This window comes from Pararge aegeria, chromosome Z (assembly GCF_905163445.1).
Source record: "Pararge aegeria chromosome Z, ilParAegt1.1, whole genome shotgun sequence".
Classification (NCBI taxonomy): Eukaryota; Metazoa; Arthropoda; class Insecta; order Lepidoptera; family Nymphalidae; genus Pararge; species Pararge aegeria.
Genome location: NC_053208.1, coordinates 12805317 through 12833035, shown reverse-complemented (window position 1 = coordinate 12833035; position 27719 = coordinate 12805317). Strand labels below are relative to the sequence as shown.

The 27719-nt window shown below is 34.3% G+C and overlaps 2 protein-coding genes across 4 annotated transcripts; one reads left to right on the top strand and one right to left on the bottom strand.

Moving 5' to 3' along the window:
* Positions 1–623: 623 nt before the first annotated feature.
* LOC120636287 (titin-like) lies at positions 624–22797 on the bottom strand. 3 transcript variants are annotated; one of them, XM_039907702.1, is made up of 11 exons: positions 22723–22797; positions 8259–9348; positions 8010–8191; positions 6978–7265; positions 6227–6282; positions 5619–5753; positions 5312–5526; positions 4568–4871; positions 3874–4209; positions 2563–2854; positions 624–966 (listed from the first exon to the last, which is right to left on the bottom strand). In XM_039907702.1, exons 2-11 carry the CDS (start codon positions 9247–9249, stop codon positions 868–870), a joined length of 2898 nt encoding a protein of 965 aa, XP_039763636.1. In that variant the 5' UTR covers positions 9250–9348; positions 22723–22797; the 3' UTR covers positions 624–867. The 3 variants fall into 3 exon arrangements, with proteins under 3 accessions (XP_039763636.1, XP_039763637.1, XP_039763638.1); XM_039907703.1 differs by having other exon boundaries at positions 8259–9345; positions 22723–22790; XM_039907704.1 differs by having other exon boundaries at positions 625–966; positions 8280–9348.
* Positions 22798–25037: 2240 nt separating this feature from the next.
* On the top strand, positions 25038–26730 carry LOC120636194 (KIF-binding protein-like). The gene has a single exon (XM_039907547.1). The coding sequence runs from the start codon at positions 25044–25046 to the stop codon at positions 26712–26714; it is 1671 nt and encodes a 556-aa protein (XP_039763481.1). The 5' UTR covers positions 25038–25043; the 3' UTR covers positions 26715–26730.
* The last annotated feature ends 989 nt before the right edge of the window (positions 26731–27719 follow it).

Here is a 27719-nt window from a genome sequence, read left to right as displayed (position 1 = left end):
AAAAAATTTTTTACCGTTTTCGTACCAGTAGGAAAAGAACCTATTGTGGGACCAATTACTCACATTTTTTGATTATAATGTGATTAATATTGGCAAATAGGTATAAACAATTCTATTATTATTTTTATGTACCCTGATCCTTACGGTATACTAAAACGAATGAACTGGTACGTTTTTTTTATGCTATGTTTTTTTTTTATATGATTATCTCGTAGAAATAGATGATTAGCACTGTATAATAATGTATTATGTACCTACCTATATTATACAGTTTGTCGAATTGTAGTTTTAAATAGCACACCTATTAAAAATAAATTGTATTGCGATATTGTAAAAGTTTTTATTTCTTTTCACTTTTGTTTTCTTTTAAAAAAATTGTGCCTTTTTTTTATGAGTGAGAAAATTAATAGCTTGTTGTATTTTATTTATAATTTTCTTATAAATTATCGATATCTATACAGATTCACACTGTCTGATTGAAATAGTGTATATTTACCAATATACAAAAATATAAGGGAAAGGCAAAGAAAACTAAATTACTCGTTTGAGTACATGCATCTTTGTTGACATCACTTTTTATAAATTAATATATAATACAATAGTTTACTATACTTACTTAAATGAATATTGATGAGAGTTCATAGTGATGTAAAAAATGTTTAAAATTAAGTAGTCTTGAAGCATGTTCAAGTTTTTATTTGATATTTTTGTTATCAATAATTTTGAATTTTATTAGAGTTTTAACATGAAAAGCCGTTTTTTACAATTTTCATCAGTTGTAATAGGTATATTTGTTTTATATAGTTTACCAGAACTGAGAACAAAGAACACTAAAAGAGCCATTGGTGATGATTCTGAAAGGTTCTTCTAAGTCACTCTAGGCGAAACTCTATCGGCGTCCAATGTGTTCCTTTGACTTCCCGCATTGCGTAGACGATGAGCCGCTATCATGACGTTTCCTGCTCTCTGTTTGATAAAAATTCATTGGTTAAATTAAAATCAACAGTTTTATTAAAACAAAATTTCAGTTAAGTTGTGTAAGGAAGGTCTTAGAGTTTATTTTCACTTGGTTCTTTCGTACTTTCAAAGCTCTTATACAGATTTCTGAATGAAAATAATATATAATATCGAATAAGTATATTCAAATCTATTGCTATTGAAAAATATTCCGTAAATTTACTTTAATTGGAAAAGGAAAAAAATGCGTTTACACAAAGGAATACAGGACATATGAGCGTTTTTACTGCTGGTGAGCAATTGTCACTGCCGCCACTGCCGCTGGGGACGCGGGGGGCCGACCCACCGTGTACTTAAAAGTTGTTTAAAAACCACCTAAGAGCGAGTTGGACTCGCACACGAAGGATTCCGTATAATCATCAAGGTGAAATATGAACTATTATAAGATAAGAACTATTAAGATGGAGTATTTTTTTTTTGCTCTATCTTAATTTTTTTGCTCCATCTTTTTTTCTTGAATAGGAAACCCACTTAAATTTTCATCTTATTACTGTTTTATGGTTTTGTGCCAATAATACATATTCTTTAAAAAAATACTTTTTCTACCTATTACGTTTCATGAGAAACGAGCCTGCTGACCGGTAGACGTACAAACAGAAGGACAGTAGAGGCTTAGTAATATAATTCTGTAGGCACCCTTGGGGTAAGGAACTCTAAAAAACTGACATTATTTTTAATAGTAAACTGTAGTTAAAATTTTTTAACGTTCAGTTAAGTAATAGAATTGGAGGGTTCTATGTATGTTTTTTCACGCGCCATATTTGTTGGCTTTTATTGATTTGTTTTATTTAACTCTAACCGCCTCCAGTGGTTTTTAACAATCTTGATAATGAAAGTTCTACTGTTATAATATCTTACTTTTATTCATATCCAATACAACAAATAAAAAGTATTTTATTCTAAAAAAAATCTGTTGCTATTTTCGATAGAAACACATACTCAATCAATTGTACCACCACGCACATCTAGTTCTACAGTCTGGGGTTCAGTGGGGGGGATGCTAGTACCAGCTTCCAGTCGAAAGCAATAAACAATCGAATCGAAAATCATTAGATGGCAGATTTAAAATACATATAGTGTAGATATTTAGAGGGAACAATAAGAAAAAGATATCACTATTAATTATATGTAATATTATTAATTAATTTCGGGCGTTACTAATATAACTTACTATTTTTGCTTGAGAAACGACCCTCGTGTCTCCGAGTATAAGGAACGAGCCTCTAGTGCCATATGTTTGGTAATCATATCTTATTAATGCTGTTATGGTATATAAACACAACTACAAGTGTTTTGTAATTTATAATTACAAATAACGTAATGATAGACGTATCGAAGCGGTTTTACTTAAAATTTTATTTAAAATGAAGTATAATCAGCTTAGTTTTTTTTTATATTGGCAAAGATTTAGATCTTGTTAATGATGGAACTGGATGTGGCGGATGCCAAACTCTACTTCAAATAAACAGTTAGGCACCAATTCATATCCCGACTTGAGTAAAATCAAGAAGTATTTAATAAGTGTAGATAGAACTTTTAACTTACCTGCCACCTTGCTCTATTGTTAGCTAGATAGGACTTTAAATTTTGCCTAGTACGTTTCATGTGTCCAGCCTTTGCCCCTTTAGGTGGACCGTCAACTATCCATCTATGATTTAAGGCGTTGTGTGCTTTCATACGATTTTCTGGTTGCAGTATCAGAAGGTGGTCCACGAAGTCTTTGGCCAAATCTGATATATCTTTAAAGGCTGTTTCGTGGTAGTTATAGTTAGCCTTTGTAATGTTTGCAGATCGTTCGGGCCAGCTATCTCCACTAAAGGGCATAACTCCTGACAGTCTGTCAATAAAACCAAAAATTAACCTAGTCAATGGCGCAGGGCTCGAAAACCGGAAAGAATTTCAAAACGGTTTGGTCATCAACCCGGTATTGGAAAAAATTTTGGTTACGTTTTTTTAAACAGGTTCTTATTTAATGTCACTCAATGGATTCAAATTTCATTTCAGTTCTTTTCTTGATTTGCTACGCTCGCTGCTCTGTACGAGTAATCTAAAGTGGCAGGACGTGATCATAAGTTATTCAGTGCACAACATTTTTTTTTATTTTTCTACTTACTTAGGTATATTTTATTCGAAATTAGCCAAAAATGTCGTCATATTATGGACATCTAAGTAATTTTTATTCCTACAAGCCTAATGGCTTTTTATTTTAGAACATAGTGATTTATAAGAATTGTCACAAATCTATTTAAAAAGATGTACAATTTATAGTAAAGTAGCCTCGAACGCTCCACTAACCAGGCTACGCATTTGTTACAGGGACTTCGCGTCTTGCATAAACCTTTTTAATTTAGGTTTAATATAGGTTATGAAATCGTCATTAAAACGGTAACCTACAGCATTTAGTTTCGTTCAATCATTTAACCGTAAAACGCAGAATAAACCGTTATAAACCACAATTTTCCGGTAAACTGAATCCGATTCCGAGCCCTGAAATTGCATTATATTTTTTCCTTATTCCAATACAAGTTACCACTTAACTGTTTTCTCCCCTGGTGGTAAAAGATGATGCAGTCTAAGATGGTAGCAGGCTGTACTCGTAAAAGGTATGGTAGTTATACCGGAAGGCTAAATTGCTTGGCGGCACACGTATTTGTCTACAGGGTCATAGCCAGTCAGTCAAAGCCTCCCACAACACCAGACCAGAGTCAATTCAGAATTAATAAATTAGAAAATTGCTCCTGCCGGTGATGGAACGTGAGACATATGTCTCAAGTACCTAAGACCACAGAGTTCATCGCTGTGCCGGGGAGCTCGTCCAAATTCTACGTTTTTTTTTAATAAAATGTTCAGACTTACAGCATATAAGTAACCACTCCTAAACTCCACATATCGCAAGCTAAAGTTAGCTGCTCAAAATTTAATACTTCAGGTGCAACGTAATCCCGGGTTCCGTAGATTGCCCTTACATGAGTCTCGTCTAAAACTCTTGCGAGACCAAAATCTATAATTTTCACTTGTCGGGAATTCGGGCTCAGGCAAATTATATTCTCAGGTTTTAGATCTAAGTGAACTATTTTGTTACCATGCAAATATTGCAAAGCTTCACAGATTTGCTTCACGTACGGTACCACGTCTAGCTCCTTTATGTGTTCCTCTTCGACAATTCTATCAAAAAGTTCACCACCCCAAAGGCTGTAAAGTTTAAAATATCAATAATAATTATTATAATTAAACAATAAACATCGTGTCCCAAGAATTGATCTCTGTGAATCGTCTGGTGACCTGGCGCTTATTTAGCCCAACGGCCAGCCAAGTCTAGCAATTCAAAGTGACAGTAGCGCAGCAGTTTCGTTACCGTGCCCATAAGTGAATAGGGGGATAAAGTGAGAGCTTATATTCTTTATACACTAATTGATGTTACTTTGTAATTATTTTTATTTATATCAAATTATTGTTCATAAAGTACATAGAATTTTCAGTAAAACTGGACATCTTACTTGGATTTCTTTGATTTTAAATTTAAATTTTATATAACAACAAAGACACTTACTAATCCATTACTAAGATAAAAGATTCCTTTGCTGTAAATGTACTATAAAGTTCTACTAATTTTGGATGTCTTAAACTTTTCATCATTTCATACTCTCTTATAGCAGTGTCTCTTTTTTTCTGGGTTCTTGTTTTCAATATTTTTGCCGCATATAATTCTCCTTCTTTATCACGAACAAGAACCACACTTCCAAATGCACCACACCCTATTAAATCGCCGGTTTTTGTAAACATTGAATTGAACTCTTCCATAGGTTTAAGCTCGCATTGTTTTTTCATTCTTGGCAATTCATCTATGGCTGGCGCTGTATAATATGAAAAATATTTTAAAACATTGTATCTCTATAGTCTACTTAGGTTATGGTAAACTAATGGGCTATGGTGAATTACGAATAATCTCCATTAAAAGCTATCATGATAAACTGTTGCTGCGCTCCGCGGTGTTACCCGGGGTAAACAATACGTTTTGTTGCTTTATTAAGACGTGAAGAAAGGTGATTGATGGAAGACGATAAAAGGAGGCTATTTGATGTAAAAATATTATGTTACTTGGGAATTTAATGTCTTTCCAGGATCAAAAGGTGGCTTTGTTAACTTCCGGTACTTTCAAATAACTCTATGCCACAACTCAAGTGGATTGGCTGCTTAGTTAGGACGTAAAGGAAGGACAAAGAAACAAACACACTTTCGCATTTATGATATTAAATAAGGAATAAAATAACAATGTATTTGAAATATCGCTTACATATACAAACTCTTGATTCATTAGCTTCGTGTATCGATTCTGTCGTCGTTATACGAAATTTCATAACTTGTTCTAATGGAGGATCTTTCAACTCTAACATCGTTAAACTTGAAACGCCTGCTACTACATATTTGTCGCTCGTTTTTCCAAACTGAATTTTATACCACTTTTTGCTAGTCTTGTTTAAATCTTTACTTTTTTCGGCTGTGTGACACCTACAAAATTGAGTTTAATATTTGTCCGTTTATTTAATTTGAAAGTTATCTAGAAAAATTATAAATCATATTTGCATACATTACGCACATACCATTCCATAATCACGACATTAGATTTCGTTTTAATAGGTTCGTTAATACAGCTGTCGTAGATCTTTATATGATCCACGTGCTTAATTTCATCATCGGCATTAGTAATATCAAAATAAAAATTGTCATCACCCAATCTAAAACATCAGAATCACAAGGTTTACCAAAACAAAGTTATTATTCCTACTATAGCATTTAATGTATAACATTTCGATTAGTGTACTCTTGAAGAAGTATACCAATCCACAATTGGGCATCATGGCCGACCACGGCGTAAAGACCTTCTCATTCAGGGAGAAGACTAGTTATCTGTAGAGAGCCGGTACTGGATTGATAGTGATATAATGATGATTCACTATTTGGCATCCATCCGAGTGCTCTAAATGAAACTCTTTCGTACCTAGTGCCTGTGACACGGCACATTTCTCACAGTCTAGCATCATCCTTAAACGAGGTTTAACTAGGAAATAGCTAAGCAATGTTTTTTTCTCGCTCTCAGTTGCAGTGTGATAAGACACTGCGTAGATATTCTGATGATAAACCAGATTTTATTGTAGCCTTAAATGGCTGTGTACGAAACTCAACCCAGTCAAAGTATACTTAAACATACCTGCAATATGTGATGACCATTTCTTCCTCGCTAACATTCGTCCCATTTGTAGAAATCTGTAGGAATTATTTTATTTTATAATTACATCAACAGGCGTCAAATTGGTTTTCAAAAAAACCTACTTATCAAATATTTTAATCTTGTTTCAATTGATAAATATAACAAAACACCAGATCAAAGATGATAAGATCATGATTTTAGCAATAATTGGAAGCGTCTGCGATTAACTATAAGGAGAATGAAATATGGATAATAGTTAACAAAATAGGTACATTATTAATAACGAAATGATTCGCCAAAAAATTCGCTAAAGCTTTCATTAGATTATAAAAATGCAATGCCACAATTAAAAAAAAAAACAAATTTATGAGGTATTTCTTAACACAAATATATCTATTAACCTTTTTTTTCTTTTATTCCACTATACAACTTAGCACTTAGATCAAAGTAGTAAATCATATTGCAGTCTAAGTTGTGGCGGACTAACTCATTGGAGGGTACGTTTACATTAAGTACCTAATCGGTTTCTGATCCACATCGTACCGGAATGCAAAATCTATTAGCAGCACTTCTTTGTGGTGTAACTAATTATAACTAATTGTAGTGGTAACTAACCACGGCAGAAACCTCTGACTAAACCAAACCAAGAAATAGAAATTCAGAAATTATAATCTATAAATATCTTTACATATATTATATCAGTGATCAGTGATACGATACTTTTTACAAAAGCAGAACTGCTAGTACTTACTGCTGATTTTGCTGATTGAATTCCATTTAGAATGTATTTATTGTTAACAGGAATAATATGTTTGAAATTTCCAATGCAGTAGATATTGTTTTTGGAATTTATATTATTTACTTTTGCTAATTTCTCGATAACTGCAGGCGGCACAATGGTTAAAATTGATGATGCTCTATTAATTACAATTGATGACCTATTGGGTAATGCTCTGCGAAGTTCACAAGTTACCTCACCCGCCATTCCTGGCTCTATTTGTTTAACAAATAAGTAAAAATCGCCACCACTGTGTACTACCTGAAATGCGAACAATATTGATATTAAGTACTTGTTTTATTAATTCTCTATTGGAACTTAAAGATCTTATAAATATATTGCAAACTTCGAACGAAAGAGAGAAAACACTTTTTTTCTGTAATATCATTTTCATAAAAACACAATGTAGATAAAAAAAAATTAACAAAAAACCGACGTCTGAAATAAATGTTATGCTAACTAAAAATTTTCAAGTATCAAGTCTGAATACTATGTGCCACAACTAGCTTCCAGTCACGACGAAATATGCAACTACTAACTTTAATGGAAAATCTGGGTGTACCCTGATATACTGAATAAATCTGCGTAACTTTTTCAAGTGTATAGGCGTGATGTTTTGATGACGTGTGATTGCGTAAACAATGCATTATTTTCCAATACAAGTTGGCCCTTGACAGCAATCTCACCTGGTTGATGCTGTCTAAGATGATAGCGGGCTATTCTGTTAGCGAGCATAGTATACCCGTGCTTAGCGGCACGTCTTTGTCAGTAGGGTAAGCCTAGGCCAAAGCCTTCCACTAGAAGCATATTTATGCGATAGCAGCAATCGCGGTTGATGTGCTTTAAATTCCGTTGTCTGTCTCCGAAACTCTTCATCAGATTTATATAAAATTTAAATGGGACTGTTTCGGAATAAATTCCTTTTGAACGAAAAATTTATTGATAACTTCCTCCTACCTTGGGTTTAGTCAAATAACTTTCCTGTACTACCACTATTCCACTTACGTGAAATCGATGATTGGTGCGTTCCACTCTGTAACTTCCAATATACCAAACCACGTAATAAAATTTGGGATCATCCAAAACAAATCCACAAGTAAATGACAATTTCGATCCGATACAAGTTACAATCGGCTGTAAGGGTGTTCTTAGTTTTACCGAGTTAAATTTTTCTGCTGGTTGGAAATCTGAAAATCATATTAAATTAAATAGAATTTTTCGTTTTAAGACATAAATATATTGTTAAATACTTACTTGGTAGTAAAAAGAACTTACGATTTACAGTTAGAAAACAGCTCGATGTGTCTGTATGTCCTGTTATTTCATCTCGCATTTGTATAGAATACTCTCCACTATTTTTTGTGCAAGTATTCCTTATTCTTAAACAAGTATATCTGTTGTTATAGTATTCAGTTTCCATAGTATTACTTTCTTCTAAATTTAATCCATTTTTAGACCATTGTATTATAGTGTTTACATCATAAGTAACTTTACACATAAGTCGCACCTCCTCTCCTTCAATGACTTCAAGTTCCTCGGGCAAAGGCTCATCTATACTTGGAGTCACTTCACTAGTATTTAATGTATTGAGATCTGTATTTATGACCATCACACTAGCAAAACTTGACGCGATACCATATTCAGATTTACACACCACATGATAAATACCTGTGTCAGTCTCTTTGGCACACAATATAGAAAGTGTAGTCGTTCTTTTATCACTCAGTACAATTGTACGTTCATTTAGTTGTAACGGTCTATTACTCTTGAACCATAAGTAGTCATCTAATGTGTCAGCATTGAATGTTGCTTCTAACTCTATAGTGTCTCCTACTAATACTTTGGCACACCTCAAATGCCTACAAACATTGAAGTTTCGAGATTTTGAAGGAATATAAAGAACATCATTATTTTGTTTGCCTTTTATTTCTCGAACATATAGATTTGCTTTGGAAAATATTTCGTTGAAATTATTATTAAGTAATATAATATAAACACCATAATCATTACAAATAACTGACGTGATTTCTAATCTGTGCCATTTTCCGTCACAGCTTATTTTAATTCTGCGTGTGGCTTCTATTTGTTTACCATCTTTATACCATTTATACGAGATGAACCTTCTAGAGCAGTCGTTCACTTTACATTCAAACACAATAGATGTGAATTCATCAGCCACAATATCACGTAGAGGCTCTTCTATTTCCATATTTGCAATCTTTAATCTACTATTATCATTCATCATTATAATGTTTACTTTAATCTATAGGGCCTAGGACTTAATAAATAATCTTAAGTATGTTCGTTGATTTTTATTCAGCAGTATTCCGACGGGATCAGTCTTCTGAAAATACAAAAATACTTATCGTAAAATATTTAAAACGGTATACAGAGAAAATTGGTTTAAAATTTCCTGTGACATCATGCAGCAGGCAGGTTATCGTAATTGGTGACGTCAAAATGGCTGGATTTGAGTAAAGAACGTCAGATTGAACGTCACGAATTACTTATGATGTGTTCGTATCATTTCAAAAAAATCTTAGGCTTTTTTGTGGGTATAGAGGTGTAATACGTTAAAAACAAAATCTTTTGTGTCAAACAATAGATAAACTTCGGAATCTTTTGTATATAGTAATATTTTTCTATTTAAGTGAAATAAAGATAAGCACAAAAATGTTCGAGGCATTAAGGATAAGTTAAGTGTAAGTAAGTATATACAGCAACTATTTGCCGTGAGTCATGCTACAATAAGGTAATACAAGGTGACGTATAGGCACTGGGCAACGCCAAAAACACTCGCCGTAACGACCTTCTGTACACACCCTGCCGTAAAAATGTAGATGTTAAGATAACTAAATTTTATTTTTAATGTCATAAGACTTTTTAAATAAACCGATTTTACCGTGGTAATTCAAATCCAAAATAATTTATTTCAACTAGGCCCAAATATAAGAATTTTTATAACGTGAAGATTGTCTTTTTGTCTCCTCTAGTAGTCCTTTGGATAACAGATTCCATTGAGAAGAAGCGAGCAAGAAACTCAGCATCGTCAATATTTTTTAATTTTACAAACATTACTTTGTCTTGAGAGAGACGAAAGCGGAGTGGTGCTTCCAAACAACCTTGTCATCAATTGTAAAAAGAAAGTTGTTAAGTATAATACATACGGAATAATGTTGTTTTATAGAGCTCCCTTTTGTTAATGAATATGAAATATACCTGAATTATCGATAAGATCAAAGGCCTCACACAAGTTTCTAATTTGTTGGTCCTTATTTTTAAATATTTCGATTAAGTTGTATTCCTACCTAACTTTAATAATTTAAGGTATTTTGGTCTCTATTTAAAATAAATTCAAGGCCTTTTCTATATTATTTCGACAAGCACTTGCTCAGTAATTGGCACGTACAAATGTGGTTCCATTAATTATATTTATTCTGGCAGAACGAAATAGTTGGATAGCCAAGTTTGTGGTATAAGAAAGATATCTATGTTTGTATACTACAGCAAAATTTTCCATTCCCTGGCATCTTGACTAAATAAACAAGTATAGATCCTGGTTTTCTAGCTTCCTCCTAAAATCATCTAAGGCATATAGGAAGCAATGAGCATATTCGATGAGCATATTTGGGTAAAGTAAATAAAACGTAATAAATTCGCAGGACATCAACAATCCAAGGATTTTTAATGATTATTATTACATAAAAGTTTATTTTTACTAAGGACCAAGCATATGGCCTACGATGATTAGTGGTAAACAGTCCTTTATAAACAGAAACATTTGCAAAAAACACGTCCTACAAAGGCCGGCGCCTGTGTCCGTCAACCTCAGGCATAGCCTCATGTGAGCTAATGCTGCATTTGTTTTTTAACATCAGAGATATTAAGCTTAGCGTGTATTCCAAGGTACGAAGGTAGACGTCGCCAATGTCTTTCTCCGGGCTACTAGGCAACAAGAATTTCTTAAAAGATAAACTCCGTTACTTAATTTATTACTGGCCGGACCACATAGAACTCGGTCCACAACGCAACACGCTTTGATAGACTTCACATGTATTTCGGAATATTAATATATGGAATAAGAAAAATTCCTAAAATTGCTAACAAAAATGATGTTGCAAAACAGCAATCTGCAGATTTTTTTGCCGATAGAATCTGCCTTCCGAACCGGCGGTAGAGTAACTACAAACAAACTTATTTAACTTTTTAAAAGTGCTTTTAAAGTACCTACTTACTTGAAATAAATGAATGTTAAATTCTAATTTTGAATTTAACTTTTATTACGGCAAAATAAAATGTAGCTGTAATATTTTGTAGACAACACCACGAGTCGTTGGATTTGCACATAATACTGCTGTAGCGTACCGCGTCCAATGAGAGTATTAGTTAATATAACACAAAAGTTCTTGATTACAATACGCACGAGGGTTCCGGTAAAGTTGTTTTATCTGAAGCTAATTAATTTCATTTTCTAGGGCTAATCACACGTCTCACCCGATGGTGAGTGAAGATACAGCTAAGTTGTAACGCGTATGCTTAGAATATTCTTATTCTTAAGTAATTAAAAAAAAAGCTGTTTAACTTTCTCTCTGATTCCATGTACTTACACGACTTCGAAACAGCTAGGTTCGCATTAAGTACTTTAGTGGAATTTAGGTATCTACCTAGACAATGTCGTGGCTTCCTTTAGAAAGATTTCATTGAAGTCTACCAAGTCAAGATAAAAAAAAAAAAACGTACACGTAGTTAACTCACTTTTCAAATTCATGTTCAGGAGGGGGGTTTACGAACTATTTCTAAAAACGGCGTCCGCTACATAAACTAGGTTTTATTGGGATAAATAACAGCTTAATACTTTCGATAATTAGCACTTTTTAAATTGCTGTAACGTTAAGGCTAACACGAAGAGACTGGCATGTCACAATAAACAATGTTTAAAAAAAAATAAAGAATTAAAATATTGTTTGAATATGGAACCCTAAAACGATTTAATGAATTCATATCAGAATGACGAATTATAGCAATACACAATAGAAATATACCTTCAGCCTTGAAAAGTTATAAACAACACATAGGTTCACCTACTTAGATTGCAAACTGAATTTGAGAATTTAATTGAATGCATAAGCACCTTTACACGTTAACTGTAAATGGTCAGACATTGATATTACAAGTAGGGTAAAACAAGCTTAGCATATCCGAATGGAGGTTTATTTTTACTTTTCACCTAATGAGGAATAAACGGGCGCGTGTATGTATGTATGTATAATGTGTAATGTCTTAGTTAGGGTTTTAGATAGCGAGTACATTTTAGTAGCTCATTTAAAAGGCAAAACAAGACTTAGTCATCGCATGTGTCCTAGAGACAGAGGTAATATGATCTATCATGATCATCGGTACCTTTATAATTAGTCCCCACAGGCAATGAGTGCTATTATAATATACCTACATTATAATACAATAAAACAATATGTTAATTATTATTCATTGTTCAACTTAGGTTGTGAAGATTTAAGTAATTAAATAAATATTGCCGATGATTCACTTGTACAATAATCTTTAAATTAAACTAAATTGAATATTCTACAAATAATATCAGGCAATATTTTAAGAATTTCCATTAAGTTTACTTGAGAAGTTGGATAGTGGTTATGGCCTAATTCTAAGGTTGCCTGGCAGAGATCGCTACTAAGCGATAACGCCGCCTTTTGTATTCTGCTTCTATTTTTACGTTTAATTTTTTCTTGTATAGTTCTTTATGTGGCATACAAACAAAGAGTTATAATAATAATAATAATAATAATAGTGGAATTACTATGATCAACAACCTACTAAGGCAGGTCACGTTTAGTTTAACGGTAGACTGTTATACGCTACTAGATCATTGGTTTAGAAAGTTTTGTTTGGTTTAGTTAGAGTTTAGAGATTTGGATGTACACACAACTTTACGCTAAACTCAACTAACGGGTCTTGGGGAGTAGGTTCTTAATGTTTTATCACCTATCAAAAGGGTGTTATTATATTAAGAGGTTTCTCCTATTGGATTTGCCTTGCATTTTATTTTCTTGCTATTTTGATGATTCTTTAGAGCCGTCAAGTTCAATATAAATTGAAGTGTTGGAAACTTAGGGGATAAAACTTTTAGTTATTAGGTAAAAAAAGAAAAAAAAATACTTTATAATATCTACATTCTACATGTATATTTTATTCTCATTATTTTTTATCCCAGTATAAAATAAACTTTATAAATGAAATTTTCTTTGTATTTTTTCTATGGGGAAAAGATAAAATTAGTCAGAAAATGACCAGGAATAACAATTTTTTCCCTCCATGAAGAACTACGAATATATTTTATATTAATAAAATAGCTTAAGTTCTATCAACTATATTAAGCAGCACTCAGCACCTTAACCGATTTAAAAAAAGCAGAGTTCTTCATTTTGTGTAATATAAAAAAAGAAACTGTACAGTGTGCAAACGTAAATTACCTACTTAAAACGACAATACGCAACATACCTAACCCAAGTTGTTAAAGCAACTTACATAAGGCTAAAGGTTCGCTAATGAGTCTTAAAATAAATGTTTTGCCACTGGTGTTAAGAAGGTTGACGTTTTAATGGTTGCAATTACATTACGCACCAAACACACGTGCCCGTTAGTATATAAGTCGGAGTGGACAAACCACTACAAAGTAAAATAACTTTTTCTGAAGAATTTTCTGCGCCGTTTTCAAAAAGAAGATTGCTACTGAACAATTTTTTTTTGCATTTATGATATTATTATATGTATTAATAAAAAGCTCGGAGCCTATCTATAAATCGTGTGTAGTCAAAATTCGACCTCAGGAACATTTAATTCGAGACAAAATCTTGTATGCAACATAAATATGGCTCGTTTTTAAATTAGCTTCGTCTGAACAAAGATATTGTTCCTGCATTCTATACATTTCCGCCTGAGAAAGCGAACGTAGGAAACACTTTAATTTAGGTACTTGAATATTGCCTACAGATACTTTGAAATCAAATTATATATTTTGAAAATTATATCATAATGATAAATTTAAAAATTTTAATCACACAGTTCACACTTTTACCCGTCACGTCGTTTTTGCCTCGGGGGTTTAAAGTAATGCCAATGTAATACTATAAGAAAATCATCTTGTGTTTTCATTATACATAGTGTGGTGAGACATGTTAGGTTAATTTTTACGTACCGCTAAAATTTGAGTTTAAACTTTTAATTAAAGATTTCAACTAAGCTAAATAATTGTTCATGTTTTTTTTCAGTTATATTGTAGCGTAATAAAAAACAACGGTTACGCATAATGTGGTTTTTTTTTATTTATTACGATTTTTTTGTCACGTTTTACATAGGTACCTCTTCTTGATACCGAAAAAGAGAAGATTCTTCAAGGCCTCTGCGCTCAGATATTACAACCGACGAGGCCTTTATAAGTTTGACCAACTTTAATGTTACTCTACTACTCTTTACTTGGTCTTCTTAGATCTAGTTTAGTTAGTAATATCGAAATAGTAAATATTCGCTTGGCCACTTAATTAACTAGGCAGTTTTCAAGAGCAAATTGAGGCTGACACAGTGCCGTCGCGTCGGAGGCCGTGAGATTATATTGTGCATCGCAAAATATAGGCGTCAGCGATTTAAAATAACTACCACAAAGCGACTGCTCAAAAACAGTTCCCATAACATTTTTCTTCTTAAATGGCTTACTTAAGTAAGTACTGTTTTGTAAGTTTCCCATACAATATTTCTTCCGCATTATATACCTACAGGGTGAAATAAAAAATACCAGAAAACTGACGACCTGTACTGGTTTATATTAAAACTAACAACCTTTTCGTAGTAGTAATAGTTGTAATAGTTTGTGTAATATTTAATATCCGATGTTGTACATAGATATTCTACTTGTTTCTACTCTGTAATGTTAAATCGCCATCAGTGCGCGAACCACGTCTCTAAGGTGCAGTTACTGACCCGGTTACGCGACATTGTCGAATCACATGTACTTAGTTTTACAGTGTAATGTCACTTTACAGAAACAACATGATTTGTTTTTTTTGTATCAAACTGCTTTTAATATTAAATTAATACTGATTAAAAAATAATCGTGGAACAAAGGTTGTTATTTTTAATGATACTAACGAGATTTAATGGAACTACGAGAGATTTCTGATATTTTTTATTTACCTCTGTATACCCCGACCCATAGCGACGCCATTATATCGCCATTATATCCTTACATCCGCTATTATTTTCTTTTCCAGGCTCCTGAGGAATCCATTTCCTTTCGCAAAAAGTTTTTTTTAATCGGTTTTAGTTTAGCACGTTCTAACAAATAAAATTGAATCCCCTATACAATAAGGCATTGTCGTGTGAAAAATTACTATCGCATATTCTTTTGTTTTACACCCTCTTATGAGCCGAGCCAAATAGCTGCACTTATATGGAATGTAACAGTCAGCGGTGATTGTGCTCGTGCTATTATATCACACCGGCTACGTGCGTAATGAAATCTTCGCAAAATAATAAGTGCTTTGAATGTATTTTCATACATTTGCTTAAGTGTAAAGTGTGAGTCGTGTCACGTGTAGCGAGCACTGACGGCCTACTGCGCACATAATAGCAATTTCATAGATACAAATGTGCGTGTCTTGCATACTATTTTACACTTTACTAGCAGTTGTTATTCATTTTGGTGTTCTTGAGAGATTATAAAACTCAGCAAATAGCAGAGAGATAAAAAAAGATTATAAAATAAAGCAAGTAGGAAATTAGGTACCTACCTACATAAAAGTTCAGTTATCAAACACACTTTTAAAGAATCATACCAACTAGCAAAAACTTTCATTCCAATTATGGAAAGGTGAACTCTTTCTGATCAATTTGGTCGGTGCTTGTCGAATAGTATGATTTGGAAAGGAAGTGGTTGCACTAGATAGGTATCAAGGGATGGTTTTTATTTACTTTAGGAAGGAGAACCACACTCTTCCAATGATGTCTGGCTGGATTAGGTAACAAACTCTGACTATTATTGCCAAGTGCTAGTCATAATGAGCCAGAACGATAATTCACGGGCCCTTCGAGAAACGGTGGAAAGGTAAAGGCCAAATTCGGACCTCCAAAGCCGGCGCCCATCGAATTGTCAACCTTGCTTAACAAAGCAAAATCCACTATAGGGTTTTTCGTTGTAGCATGGCATGTCATGTCGTTTGCATTTTCCTTACTCTCTCACATTTTGTAAAGGCAGAGCAACCTACTTTTCATTGTCAGACTGTGGGAGAGAATGACAGCAAGGTGGCCTGCTACCAGTGGAGTGCACTTGGTTTCTTACCAGGGTATGCATACAGCAAATCCTCCCGCTATACGAGATACATATAAATTTTAGGATATGCAGTGCTTTTGTGCATGTATGAAGTGCACGCCACTGCCTGCTACTACTTTGTTCGTCAGCGCGTGAGAGAATGAGAGCAAAGCGGACCACTGTCAACTACTTTGTTTCCTCAGTACGTGAGAGCATGAGAGCAAAGCAGCCTTTTACTACTTTGGTTCCCTAGTGCGACAGAAAATAGGAGCAAAGAACCTTACTAACTCTTTGACTCCCTAAGTGCTAGAAAGAATGAGTCCGGCCAAATGATCCAACTACTTCGCAAAAGATATACCTACCTCCTGAGATAAAATTAAAAAAAAAGAGTATTTACTTATCGTAGTTAGCCCCTTTGATGTGTCATTTCGAAACAATGTTTGATGAGCGCCTTAACAAGTTATTTGCTTAGTGCACCAAGGTTAGCCATTGGTAGGTGGAGAGTATGGTAAATCAGTATGCAGCGAAGATATTCTCATTTGAACAACCTATTGTGTAGATGTTATATTTTCTATACGTATTGTCCATTAGATAAGCAAGGTGATACAATAGTATGTAAACAAATTCTCCGTAAGTACCTACTACCACACACAGACCAGTAAATCTTTCCGTGGTATAGGATCACGATAATCTTTTGTTCCCACATAAGACCTTTTTACTTATGTCGTGATTTATTATGTCTCTAGAATCTAACGTTGTTACATTTTAAATAAGGTTGTTTGTAGGGCACCTACCTACGTGAACAACAAATTAGGTACATCTAATACGTAGGGTTACGATAACAAAAAAGGAAGCCTTAATCTCGTCTCGTACTGTATGTCTAGTCGCATGTGTCAGTCCCACAGCCAGTGGCAGAGTTTCCGTCGGACGATTTAAATTGGAAAACTCCATTTCAAAACAGAGATTTTTAAACAGAAGATTTTTTAGAATAGATAGTGCTTTATCGCTTGTATGAAGTGTACTCCACTGGACTGAGACCACTACCTACAGTGGCGTGCACTTCATACATGCACAAAAGCACTGCATACCCTAAAATTTTTGTATGACTCATAAATGCAAAGGATTGTTCCATTTTATGGCACCTTCCTTCTTTATGCATACCCTGGTGTCAAAAACCCTGTGGACGCCACTGACTACCTACGATCTATAATCATCCTTACGCCTTACTTATATTATAAATATGAAAGTGTGTTTGTTTCTCCTTCTTTTACGCCCTAAACAACCAATCAACTTGATTTTCGACAAAGAGTTAATTGAAAGAATGGAGAGTAACACAGGATACTTTTCAACCCGGTAAAACAAATGGTTCCCACGGGATTTGTAAAAAAACCGTAAACCGCGGATAAAAAAAGCGGCGAAAGCTGAAAGCTGTCTACTACTATGGGTTTTCAAATTGGTATTAGTTTTTTTCTGATGAGTAGGTATATATTATAGCAATATTTGACACTTCTCATTGTGGGAGGAGACCCATGCCCCTGTATTTGGCCGGTAATGAGTTGATATGATGGTGATAAACTAACTTAAAATATGTTCCATAATCTGATATTCTTATTGTTTATTCGGACACTAAGTACATAGTATTTTTCACTAGCTAAACAAAACATGAATCGGAATGGGAGCAGAAATGAATGCGAGCCAAAGTGTTTGACGACCGCACATCTAATTGATTGTTGATCGAAGACTAGACAGTCAATAGCTTTCCTAAAAAATGTTTATTCGCATTGACGTTAATGTATATTTAGACATTGCTTCGTACAAACGAATCGGTACAAGACTTTCGATATCTTTTTAAATAGGCATTTATCAAAGTATTAAACTGCTCGTATATAGAAACTTTAAGAATTTAAGTTATTTTAATGTAAGTTTTGCTGTCGAAAGCTTTCATCATCAAGGCCTATAACAGTACACTGCCTGACTACAGGCCTCTTCCAACGGGAGGGTTTGGCCATAGTTACCACGCTGGGCAAACGGATTGGTGAACGCAGTAGATGGTACGTAGTAGATGCACAGACGACGCTTCTGCCCGTTCGCCGTTTTATTCCCTTAGTCACCTCGTACGACACCCGCGGGAAGAGTCGGGCCTTTTAATGCATCGAGAGCTTTATTACGTACATAATTATTTTATTTGCACGAGAATTATATTTCATAATGTCCATTTAATAAAAACGCTATCTGTTGCTTACATTCATTCGGCACATATAAATGATAATATATATATTTTATTATGTCAAATTATTCATAGAAGGCGATAATTATGTGCGGATCACTCTATGTTTACGTGCGGATGTAGACTGGACTTGGGCTTGCAATGCAAGTTGCAACTGCATCTTACCATCAGGTGAGATCGGAAGCGAGCGAAATTTTGCTATCGAAATAAAAAAATATGTTATTACCGCTATAAAGGCGTGTCATGAGTCATGAATCAGGTTTGCGGACTATTAAAATTAACTACTCGTAGTTAACAGATTTATTTCGAGTCGAAAATGCTTTAAGACTTCGACGTGTATGTTTGTTGCTTTCAGAAGTTAAAATAAACAACAAGAGAGAAAATCCCGCTTCAAGCATTTCAATAACTTATTTCAACTTATTTATCAGTTAAGGTACTTTAAAAGGGTTAAGTAGTAATCACTAAAACGCGTTTCGAACATAAAAACGTTTTTATCGTCGACTAAAACTTGTTTAGAAATTCGGAACTTTCGAATACCTACAATAAACTGAGCTCGCTCGTTTTGTCCGTTTAAATTATGTAATCGTTAATGTGTTTCTTTGTGTACTTATAAGCGTTTTAGTAATTCATTATAATATAAATTTATTAATATGGAAAATTGTCCTATCCCTATCGTGATATTTCCGACAAAAAATTCAACAATTGCCTTATGAAAATGAATGAATTTTTATTTTGTACTTTATTCTCTTTTTTTTTAATACACTATTGCAATTTCACCGGATGATAAGTGATGATGCAGTATAATCTGGCTAACCTATTAGGGAGGATGGCAGTTATATTTAACTCATAGCCGTAATCGGTTTTCACGCGACATCATACCGGAACGCTAAGTCGCTTAGCGGCACTTTGTCGGTAGGGTGATAACTAGCGTCGGCCGAAGCCGCCCACCAGGCCAGACCAGAGACCAGAGAAATTCTGAAATTCCCGGGACATTATACTTACTTAAACAACCGCACTCACCGCTGCACCAGGGAGGTCGGTTCAAATCTATCTCATTATGATCATCATATCAATCCATTAATTGCCCACTACAGGAGGGCACGGGCACCTCCCACAGTGAAAAGGGGTTAAGGCCGTAGTTGACCTGTGGATTGGAGAACTAAAAAATCTATCTGTCTTCAATCCATCTATTAATATAAAAAAGGCCTAAAAAAAATTTTATTCGTCATGAAATAAATATTCAGGTATGCCATACACCTTTTTTATGTATCTATATATTACTTAAGTGTTGGACTTAAAAATCACTGCCTTATTCAGCTCAGGCCTGATGTTTCCAGTTATCAACATGGCATAAACAAAGAAACCGTTTTTTAAAAGTCCGTCTGTCAGTTTGAACACGATAATTTTTTAAAATGCTAAATAGATTTGTACAGAATTTTCACTGATAGAGCACGGCAGGTAATAATATTTTGGGTTTTATTTTGGAAATCTAAAGTCCTGTATTTAAAGTTAAGCCATTACAATGTTCATAGTTTAAAATAAAATAGCCATAAAACTACTAACTAAATTTAAACAACCATTGTGTAAAAAAAGTTTGTATAAGAAACATTACGCATCAAAAATTTTTCCTGTAGTCTTGAGTAATCCATTAGAATCCCTGATAATATTATAAATGTGAATGTAAGTTTGTTTGTTACGCTTTCATGCGAAAACTAGTAAACCGCTCTTCATGAAACTTTTTATAGATATTCTTGGAGGTATTAGAAATAATAAAGTATAGTTTTCATTGAAAAAAAAAATTACGCAAGATTAAAAAAATGTTTGCGAAAAAAACTAAAAATCTCATATAGTTGTAGACTATGAAGCAGTACGCTGCCTCCCAAAATTACGCGGGCGAAGCCGCAGGGCACATCTAGCACATGATAAATCCATTAGAAAACCAACGACCTTCATCATCATCTTCATCATCATATCAACCCATTACCGGTCCACTACAGGGCACGAGTCTACTTCCACAATGAGCAGAGTCAAAGCCGTGGTTCACCACGCTGGCCCAGTGCGCATTGGTGGACTTCACACTCCTTTGAGATCATTATAGAGAACTCTCAGGCATGCAGGTTTCCTCACGATGATTTCCTTCACCGTTGAAGCAAGTAATATTTCAATTTGTGCTTAAACGTACATAACTTAAAAAAATTAGTGCTGAGATTCGAACTGGGCCCCCGAAAGTGTAGCCGAAGTCCTTACCACTGGGCTATCACCGCTTTGACCTACCTTATAGTTTAGAAAAAAATTGGTAAATGTAACCAAGTCGTATCTATAGGTTTATTATATTCTTTGGTTTTTATCGTATAGCCTGTAGGTACCTCGTAACGGTAATTTTACCTCTGTAATTCGAAGGCAGCGCATTTGGTCATGAATGGTAAACAACGGAACACATAAAGGTATTCAAATGCCTAGGTACTAGTGGCTAGGTATTTGCTTTATCACAAATTACAATATGATTGCGTAAATACCTTTCCTACCTTACTAATCACGGCGAGTTTAAATCAATTGTATAGCAATATAATTTTTATTTATTTAGAAATAGAAAATACTGCTAATTTTTTAATCATTTATTAGCCAAAATATGTTTCTTTGGTTTGTTAATTAAATTGTGAATATATGTGGAAGTTATCGTTTTAATATTATCTAGGACTCTTCTTTTTACTGTTGCCATAGCAATTTATGTCCTCTCCATTCGCCTTATGGTTTGTCACTACGTACATTTTATGGTGACTTTGTCCAGTAATTTCTCCTACGGAAGCAGGGAAATCTCAGGAAAGCTGACATATACCGAAACGTTAAGCTATCCTAAATAGCTGTAAACAAACTCAACAGGACTAATCCAGATAATTCAGTTTAGTTTAGTGATTTGCGTAAAACAAAATTGACAACATTATGTAAACAATAAGACGGATGTTAGTTTTGGTTCTGAATCAGAGCTTAGTCCAAACTAGGATGTCGGAGGGCTTGTGTAATGTGCATGTCGACATAATGAACTAATGAGCATTTCATTGCATATTTGTAGTTATTTATCATTAAAGCAGGATATGAGAATAATAGCTTTTTTTTTTAATTTGTATCAAAAAAAAGAATTCAAAACTGCAAGTGATGGTCTCGGTCTGATATTGTAAGAAATAATTGAAATACACGTTCATACGCTCACACATACACGTGAAAATGTAATTTCAAGTCATTCGGTATGTAAATTCTTATTTTTTTATGCCTGTCTTACAATTTAAACAATCTGATAGTTACTTTTCAGTGTAAAGTTTGTTTTTAAATTGTTAAGGAACCTCACACCTAACTTAAGAACACATCCTTTTATTTTGTTAGTTTGGATTTATTTCATCGCACTACAGTTTTTAAATTTTACTTTACACAAAAAGGGTATGTAAAGATTGTTTACATTATAAGACAAGTCAGACAAAATGGAGTGCTACCTACACTCCATTTTTTCTGACTTGTTCCCTTTATTGGTTTTCAGATAACTGAAATGATACACACCTACCTGTACCTAGTCCTTAGGACCTCGGATTTTCTATCTGGAGGACAGAGTCCAAACACGCACTTATAACTTTTCAGAGTTATGTAACGTTGTTAATTTATGCGATTAAATATCACTTTATTTAACGGTGAAGAAAACCTCGTATGGAAACCTGAATGCCTAAGAAGTTTTCAAGTTTAATTTCAGTTGAAACCAATTTCTTTAGTTTTAATAAGTGTTGATTGTTTTTTGTTGGTTAGGTATTACTTAAAAGTCATTTGGTTTAACAAGATATTTCCGATAACCTATACCCACCTGTACCCATTGGTTGAAACATATTTTAGGTACCTATCTAAGTTTAATATTTAATCACACACGAAAAGTAGTAATTAACTAAGCATTGCACTTATTCGCACGTAATAATGTAAACCGACCTTCGCGCAAGTGTACCGACAACGCTCTTTTTTCGTGACATCTACTTATCACCACTATTTACAAATAGGTACCTATAGCTGAATTTATTAGTAACGCAACTCTACACTATCTAACACATATACGTATAAAACACCACCTTATCTTAAACTTGTATTATATATTTGAAAATTAAAAGGCTTAATAAAATAATATAAATAAAGTAGCTTACATGTATCGCAAAGTTGTAGTTGTTTGAAAAAGTGGACGCACAAGTGGCTCTCCGGTCGAGGTTCGGCACACGAATGCTTATACCTACAATAAGTACGGAGTGTGGAAGTGGTAAATGAGTACACTCGGATATACGTGTCTCCGAATCCGACATAGTACACTCGTAGAATCAATCAATCTAGAAAGACTAGAGCGATAAGTGCATAACGAGTCATATGAACTTACTTTCGCGTTCACTTATTTTTTTTGTCAATTAAGATAGGTACAGATTTCATTTAATTTTTCTTAACCAACATTGTTTTTGATACTCACCCAGTACTCATATATACTTACGCGTTACTTGTTTTTGACGGGTATGATGTAAGTTTACAAATTAATTTCACCGTTGACCTTTCTAGCAGTAGACCTAGCATAAGGATCCAATGTTATAAACGTACCTAGGGAAAAAATAAATATAAATATACTACGACGATACACACATCGCCATCTAGTCCCAAAGTAAGTGCAGCTTGTGTTATGGGTACTTAGATGACTGATGAATATTTTTATGAATACTATAAATGAATACTTAGAATATAGAGATAAACACCCACACTCTGAAAAACATTCATGTTCATCTCACAAACATTTTCCAGTTATTGGAATCGAACCTACGGCCTTGGACTCAGAAAGCAGGGAAGCAGTAATAAATACAACCTCCATCAACTCTAATAAAATCGTATGTTAGCTTACAAATTTCTTTAATATTTATATAAACATTTTTCAAAGTTAACCAGCATAAAGCCCTTTTGGCCCTCTCATATGTTGAGAGGGAGGGATTATGAGTGTGCCCACTTATAGTTAATATTACTTTTAAATGTCGATCCCAATTTCTGGCATAATAAATACTCCTAATACGATAAACCACTTTCACACTGCCCTGGCGCCGTTATCTGTTCTTAAAGTCAAAGATTCCGCGTTCGATCCCAGGCAGGGTCAAATTTTTAATTATAATTTCTGTATATTCTCTGGTTAGTCTGGGAGGCCGACATAGCTCAACGAGTCGCGAAGTGGCAATGGGCGGGGCAAGCTCGGAGAAAAGATGGACGTTGGGGTCCCAAGGTGCTGGAATGGCAGTCCCCGCACTAAACGCAGCGTTGTTCGAACCCCAACGACGAGGATAGACGATATTAAGCACTTTGCACGTAGCCGCTGGACCCAAGCGGTACAAAGCCGTGGAACTCCCTACAAAATACCTACTCGTATGTCCAACAGTGGACTTATATCGATTGATATGATGACGATGATGAATCTGAGGGGAGGCTCCAGGCATGGCTAGTTACCATACGTCCAACAAAGACGTGCTGCCAAGCAATAAAGTTTCGGTACTTAAGATGCTGCGTAGAAACTTTGCAGGGATATAGATTTATAAAGAACTGCCATAGCCTTAACAGATGACCCCCCTACCATTTTAGACTGTATCACCTGCACGGCTAGCATGGGCCGGAGACAATTATATCCCCGGGGAAAGGATATAAATTAATCTTCTCCCACAGCTTTATCAACTCTCAGAGCACTGGTACACAAGTGAAAATAATATCCATATAATATATGTGTATTTATAAACGGGGGTAAACTTCTCCTATTCCATGTTCCAGTGATTTAGCAGGTGGGCACGTTAATTATATCCCTTGTGTACCACCAGGTGAGATTACAATTAAGGGCTTACTTGTAGTTGAATTTAAAAAAAAACTTGCGCTAAAAAGCCAATAGATCTATCTTCGAGACAAATTTCAGGCTTGTAGGTCATCGGGAAGTAAATAGCCGGTTTTAGAGCAGTCAGAAAGTAAGAAGGATTTCTGTGTGTCGTAACACGCTTTGATAGGCTTCTTATTTTTAATGCGCTTAGCAAAACAGTTCATCGTATACTTTTAAATTTACTTGCGGCAATGGTTTGTAACGCAGTCCTCTACGGCTGGGCCCATAGGATGTTGCCCGACTTGTCACCCTATTATATTGCAAATGGTATAGCAAAGAACAGTGCCTATTCCGTTAGTATCGTGAAGCTCAGAATTCTTAGTAGGTGCTCTGAATTCAATGATTTATAGTATAGTGAGCTAGTATGAAGCGAGCTGTTATGATGTTTACTACTTCTCAACAAACTTAAAACTTTTTCCTCAACTAAACTCACTCACCTCTATTTTACTATTAAAATCGTAGAAGTAAGTCAAAAAGAAGAAAAGTAAAATATGACATTACACGTGAAAATTCTAAATTTTTTTACGGTCTGTTGTTTTTATGTTCGGTCGAGATATACGCCTTAAATTTTTTGTGCATTTTAACATGGATACATTGATCAAAATTAGCAATGTCTTTGACAGTGTGAAGAAAACAGTGAAGGATAAGAATACATCTAATCGTCTTCAAAGTCTCAAAAAAGATATATTACTTCTCCAATCGGAACTTCTTATATTAGGTAAGGAAAATCATGGCATGTATGTAAGATCTTTGGCAATGGAAGGCTATCTAGCCTTACTTTCGGCGAAAACAATGCCTTTGTCACTTACCGAGAAAAAGAATATATTGACTGTAGCTTTCGACAAACTCAAACAGCATGCTTTACGCGAGGAATCCTTATTTATTTTCCTTAGAATACAAAATTTACTTTGCTATTTTCTAATACAACTGGACGAGATAAATCAAGCTAAAGATATCCTTGAGAGTATAGAGGAAATGTACGATAATATTAGTAAATCTAAATCGGATATTTACATAGATGCTGAAGATTTGTTCACATCTGAACCGATCTGCAACATAAAGAGAATGAACCCAGAGAAAATAGACAAATTAATAACAAACAATGTTCAAATGTTAGCATTCCTATATAATAAATTGAATCTTTCCCAAAAATATACACTGTATAACCATACAGCACTTAGAAGACAATTGGAAATGAAAGAGGGTACTCCCCAAGATTGGGCCTTACGCACTGCTAGACTAGGTAATTATTTCACTTACCTCAATCAACTTGGCAATGCCCGACACCATTTGTGTGCTGCTTATCACATCCTGCGAACCTGTCATGATAATTGTAAACTCATGCCAGAAGAATTCGTTCTTCAGAAGGCGGATTTTGAGATGCATTTCTTAGAGCTAAGTCATCACTGGGTTAAATATGGACTCTCGCTGTTTAAATTATCAAGAAAAAAGATTTTAACCCGCTTCTTTTCACAACATGCTTCTGGGGGGTCTGGGGCTGACTTATGGAAAAGCGTCGACTTTCTAAACGAGAATTTTGATGGTACCGAAACAGATAAAGAAAACAGTAAGGATTCTGGATCAGAAAAATACGATAAAGGTGATTGCTTATCCGAAAAAGTTTATAGTTTCCCTTCTTTAGACCTCACAGATATTGAGAAAAAAGTGCCGTTGGAAATTATACGCAATGCTGACGAAGCTCGCAAATTGTTTTCTTTTACTCATAAATGGCTGAAGCGTGCCGAGAACTATTATGATTTTGAACATTATTCAGCCCAATACATATCGTGTTCGCTACAACTGGCAGAACTATATGAACATCTCGCGTTTTTCGAAAAGAATATTGACAATCAATATAACATACAAAAGAGAAGGGCGGATGTACTGGAAACGCTCAATTCATTGTTGAAAAATTGCGATAACGTTATGTCGATACAGATAGATGTTATAAAAGAACTGTCCCAAGTCCAACTTGAGCTAATGGCACTTAATTTACAGAAACTTTGGCGTGAAGAATCACAAACGAACATATTAAACTTAGATACCGATACGGATTCGATCATAAATTCTCTTCATTCTGAATCCAACAAAACCTTGACAGAAAAAACATTAAATACGAGTTCTAAAAATATTTTTTTGCGAAAAATGGCAGCCACTACCTCGATCAATGGCAAACTGTTTCGGCTTAGCGGGCAGATAGATCCGAGAACCCCATCAGAGTTGAGTTTCGATTATGAATTACTTAGAAACTCATGAATTTAATGTTGTAATAATATATTAAAGCTTTCATCTCATTTTTTATAAGAAATAAAACTACAAAGTCACAATATTAAGAATCTATATATTCTATTTACTATTAAATTTCTAGAATATACAGTAGAAAATAATATGACATTATTTTAAAACTTAAAAATTTAGTTTAGTTACATATGCTATTGTGTAGGTGAGGCAAATCATAATAACATTATCAACAATATAACTTAGCAAACTATATAGTATAACTACTAATCAAAATAAGTTATATGTGAAGTATATATTTGGGATATGAGGGATATATTTGGGATATGAGGGATATATTTGGGATATGAGGGATATATTTAGAAGAATCTTATTTAATATCCTTATAGTAAGTTGCTGAAGTAAGGCACAGTAATTATTTCTTGTTGCGTTTTCCATTTTCTTATTATCTACCAATATCGAGAAACCAATCTGTATTTAATCCAATATGCCATGTTATATATCGTAATAAATTGTCGAAAAATGTCGAATAAGTCGGATAAATTGTTTTTTTTTTTACATTACATACTGATAAACACTGTAGTTAGGCATTATAAAAACTCACTGCTTTTTGTCACCAGCAAATGCTCCCGCGCACAGGCCACTGACAGCCAACGCACACATATATTTTATATGGACCACGATTATAGTGTTATACCGTGGTTCTAATACTAGTGAAATCGGTGGGACAGCGAGCCCTTAATGATGGACGATGCTGTTCTATGATTGTGGCCGTGTGCACGTGTGCGGGGACACTACTACCCATATAAATAGTCGTTGCTAAGCAATTAGTGTTTAGTATGTGTTCTAAGGAAATGTATACTAAGCCAATGCTTAACCTAGCCATAGTAGTAGTTTTTTCGACGTAGCGCATGCTAAGCATAAGATTTCCTATAATATGGACAACTTTTAATCAACTTTTTAGGTAGAATTCAAATATATTGTTACATTACTAAGGCTCCAATATTTTCAAATACAATGTGT

Excerpts from the sequence above, each read along its gene's own strand:
- LOC120636287 (XM_039907702.1), bottom strand. The coding sequence starts at position 9,249 with ATGATGAATGATAATAGTAGATTAAAGATTGCAAATATGGAAATAGAA. Across the intron at positions 8,192-8,258 it reads TAAGTTCTTTTTACTACCAA|ATTTCCAACCAGCAGAAAAA; the intron begins GTAAGTATTTAA and ends TATGATTTTCAG. Across the intron at positions 5,754-6,226 it reads ATGGTCATCACATATTGCAG|ATTGGGTGATGACAATTTTT; the intron begins GTATGTTTAAGT and ends CTGATGTTTTAG.
- LOC120636194 (XM_039907547.1), top strand. The coding sequence starts at position 25,044 with ATGGATACATTGATCAAAATTAGCAATGTCTTTGACAGTGTGAAGAAA.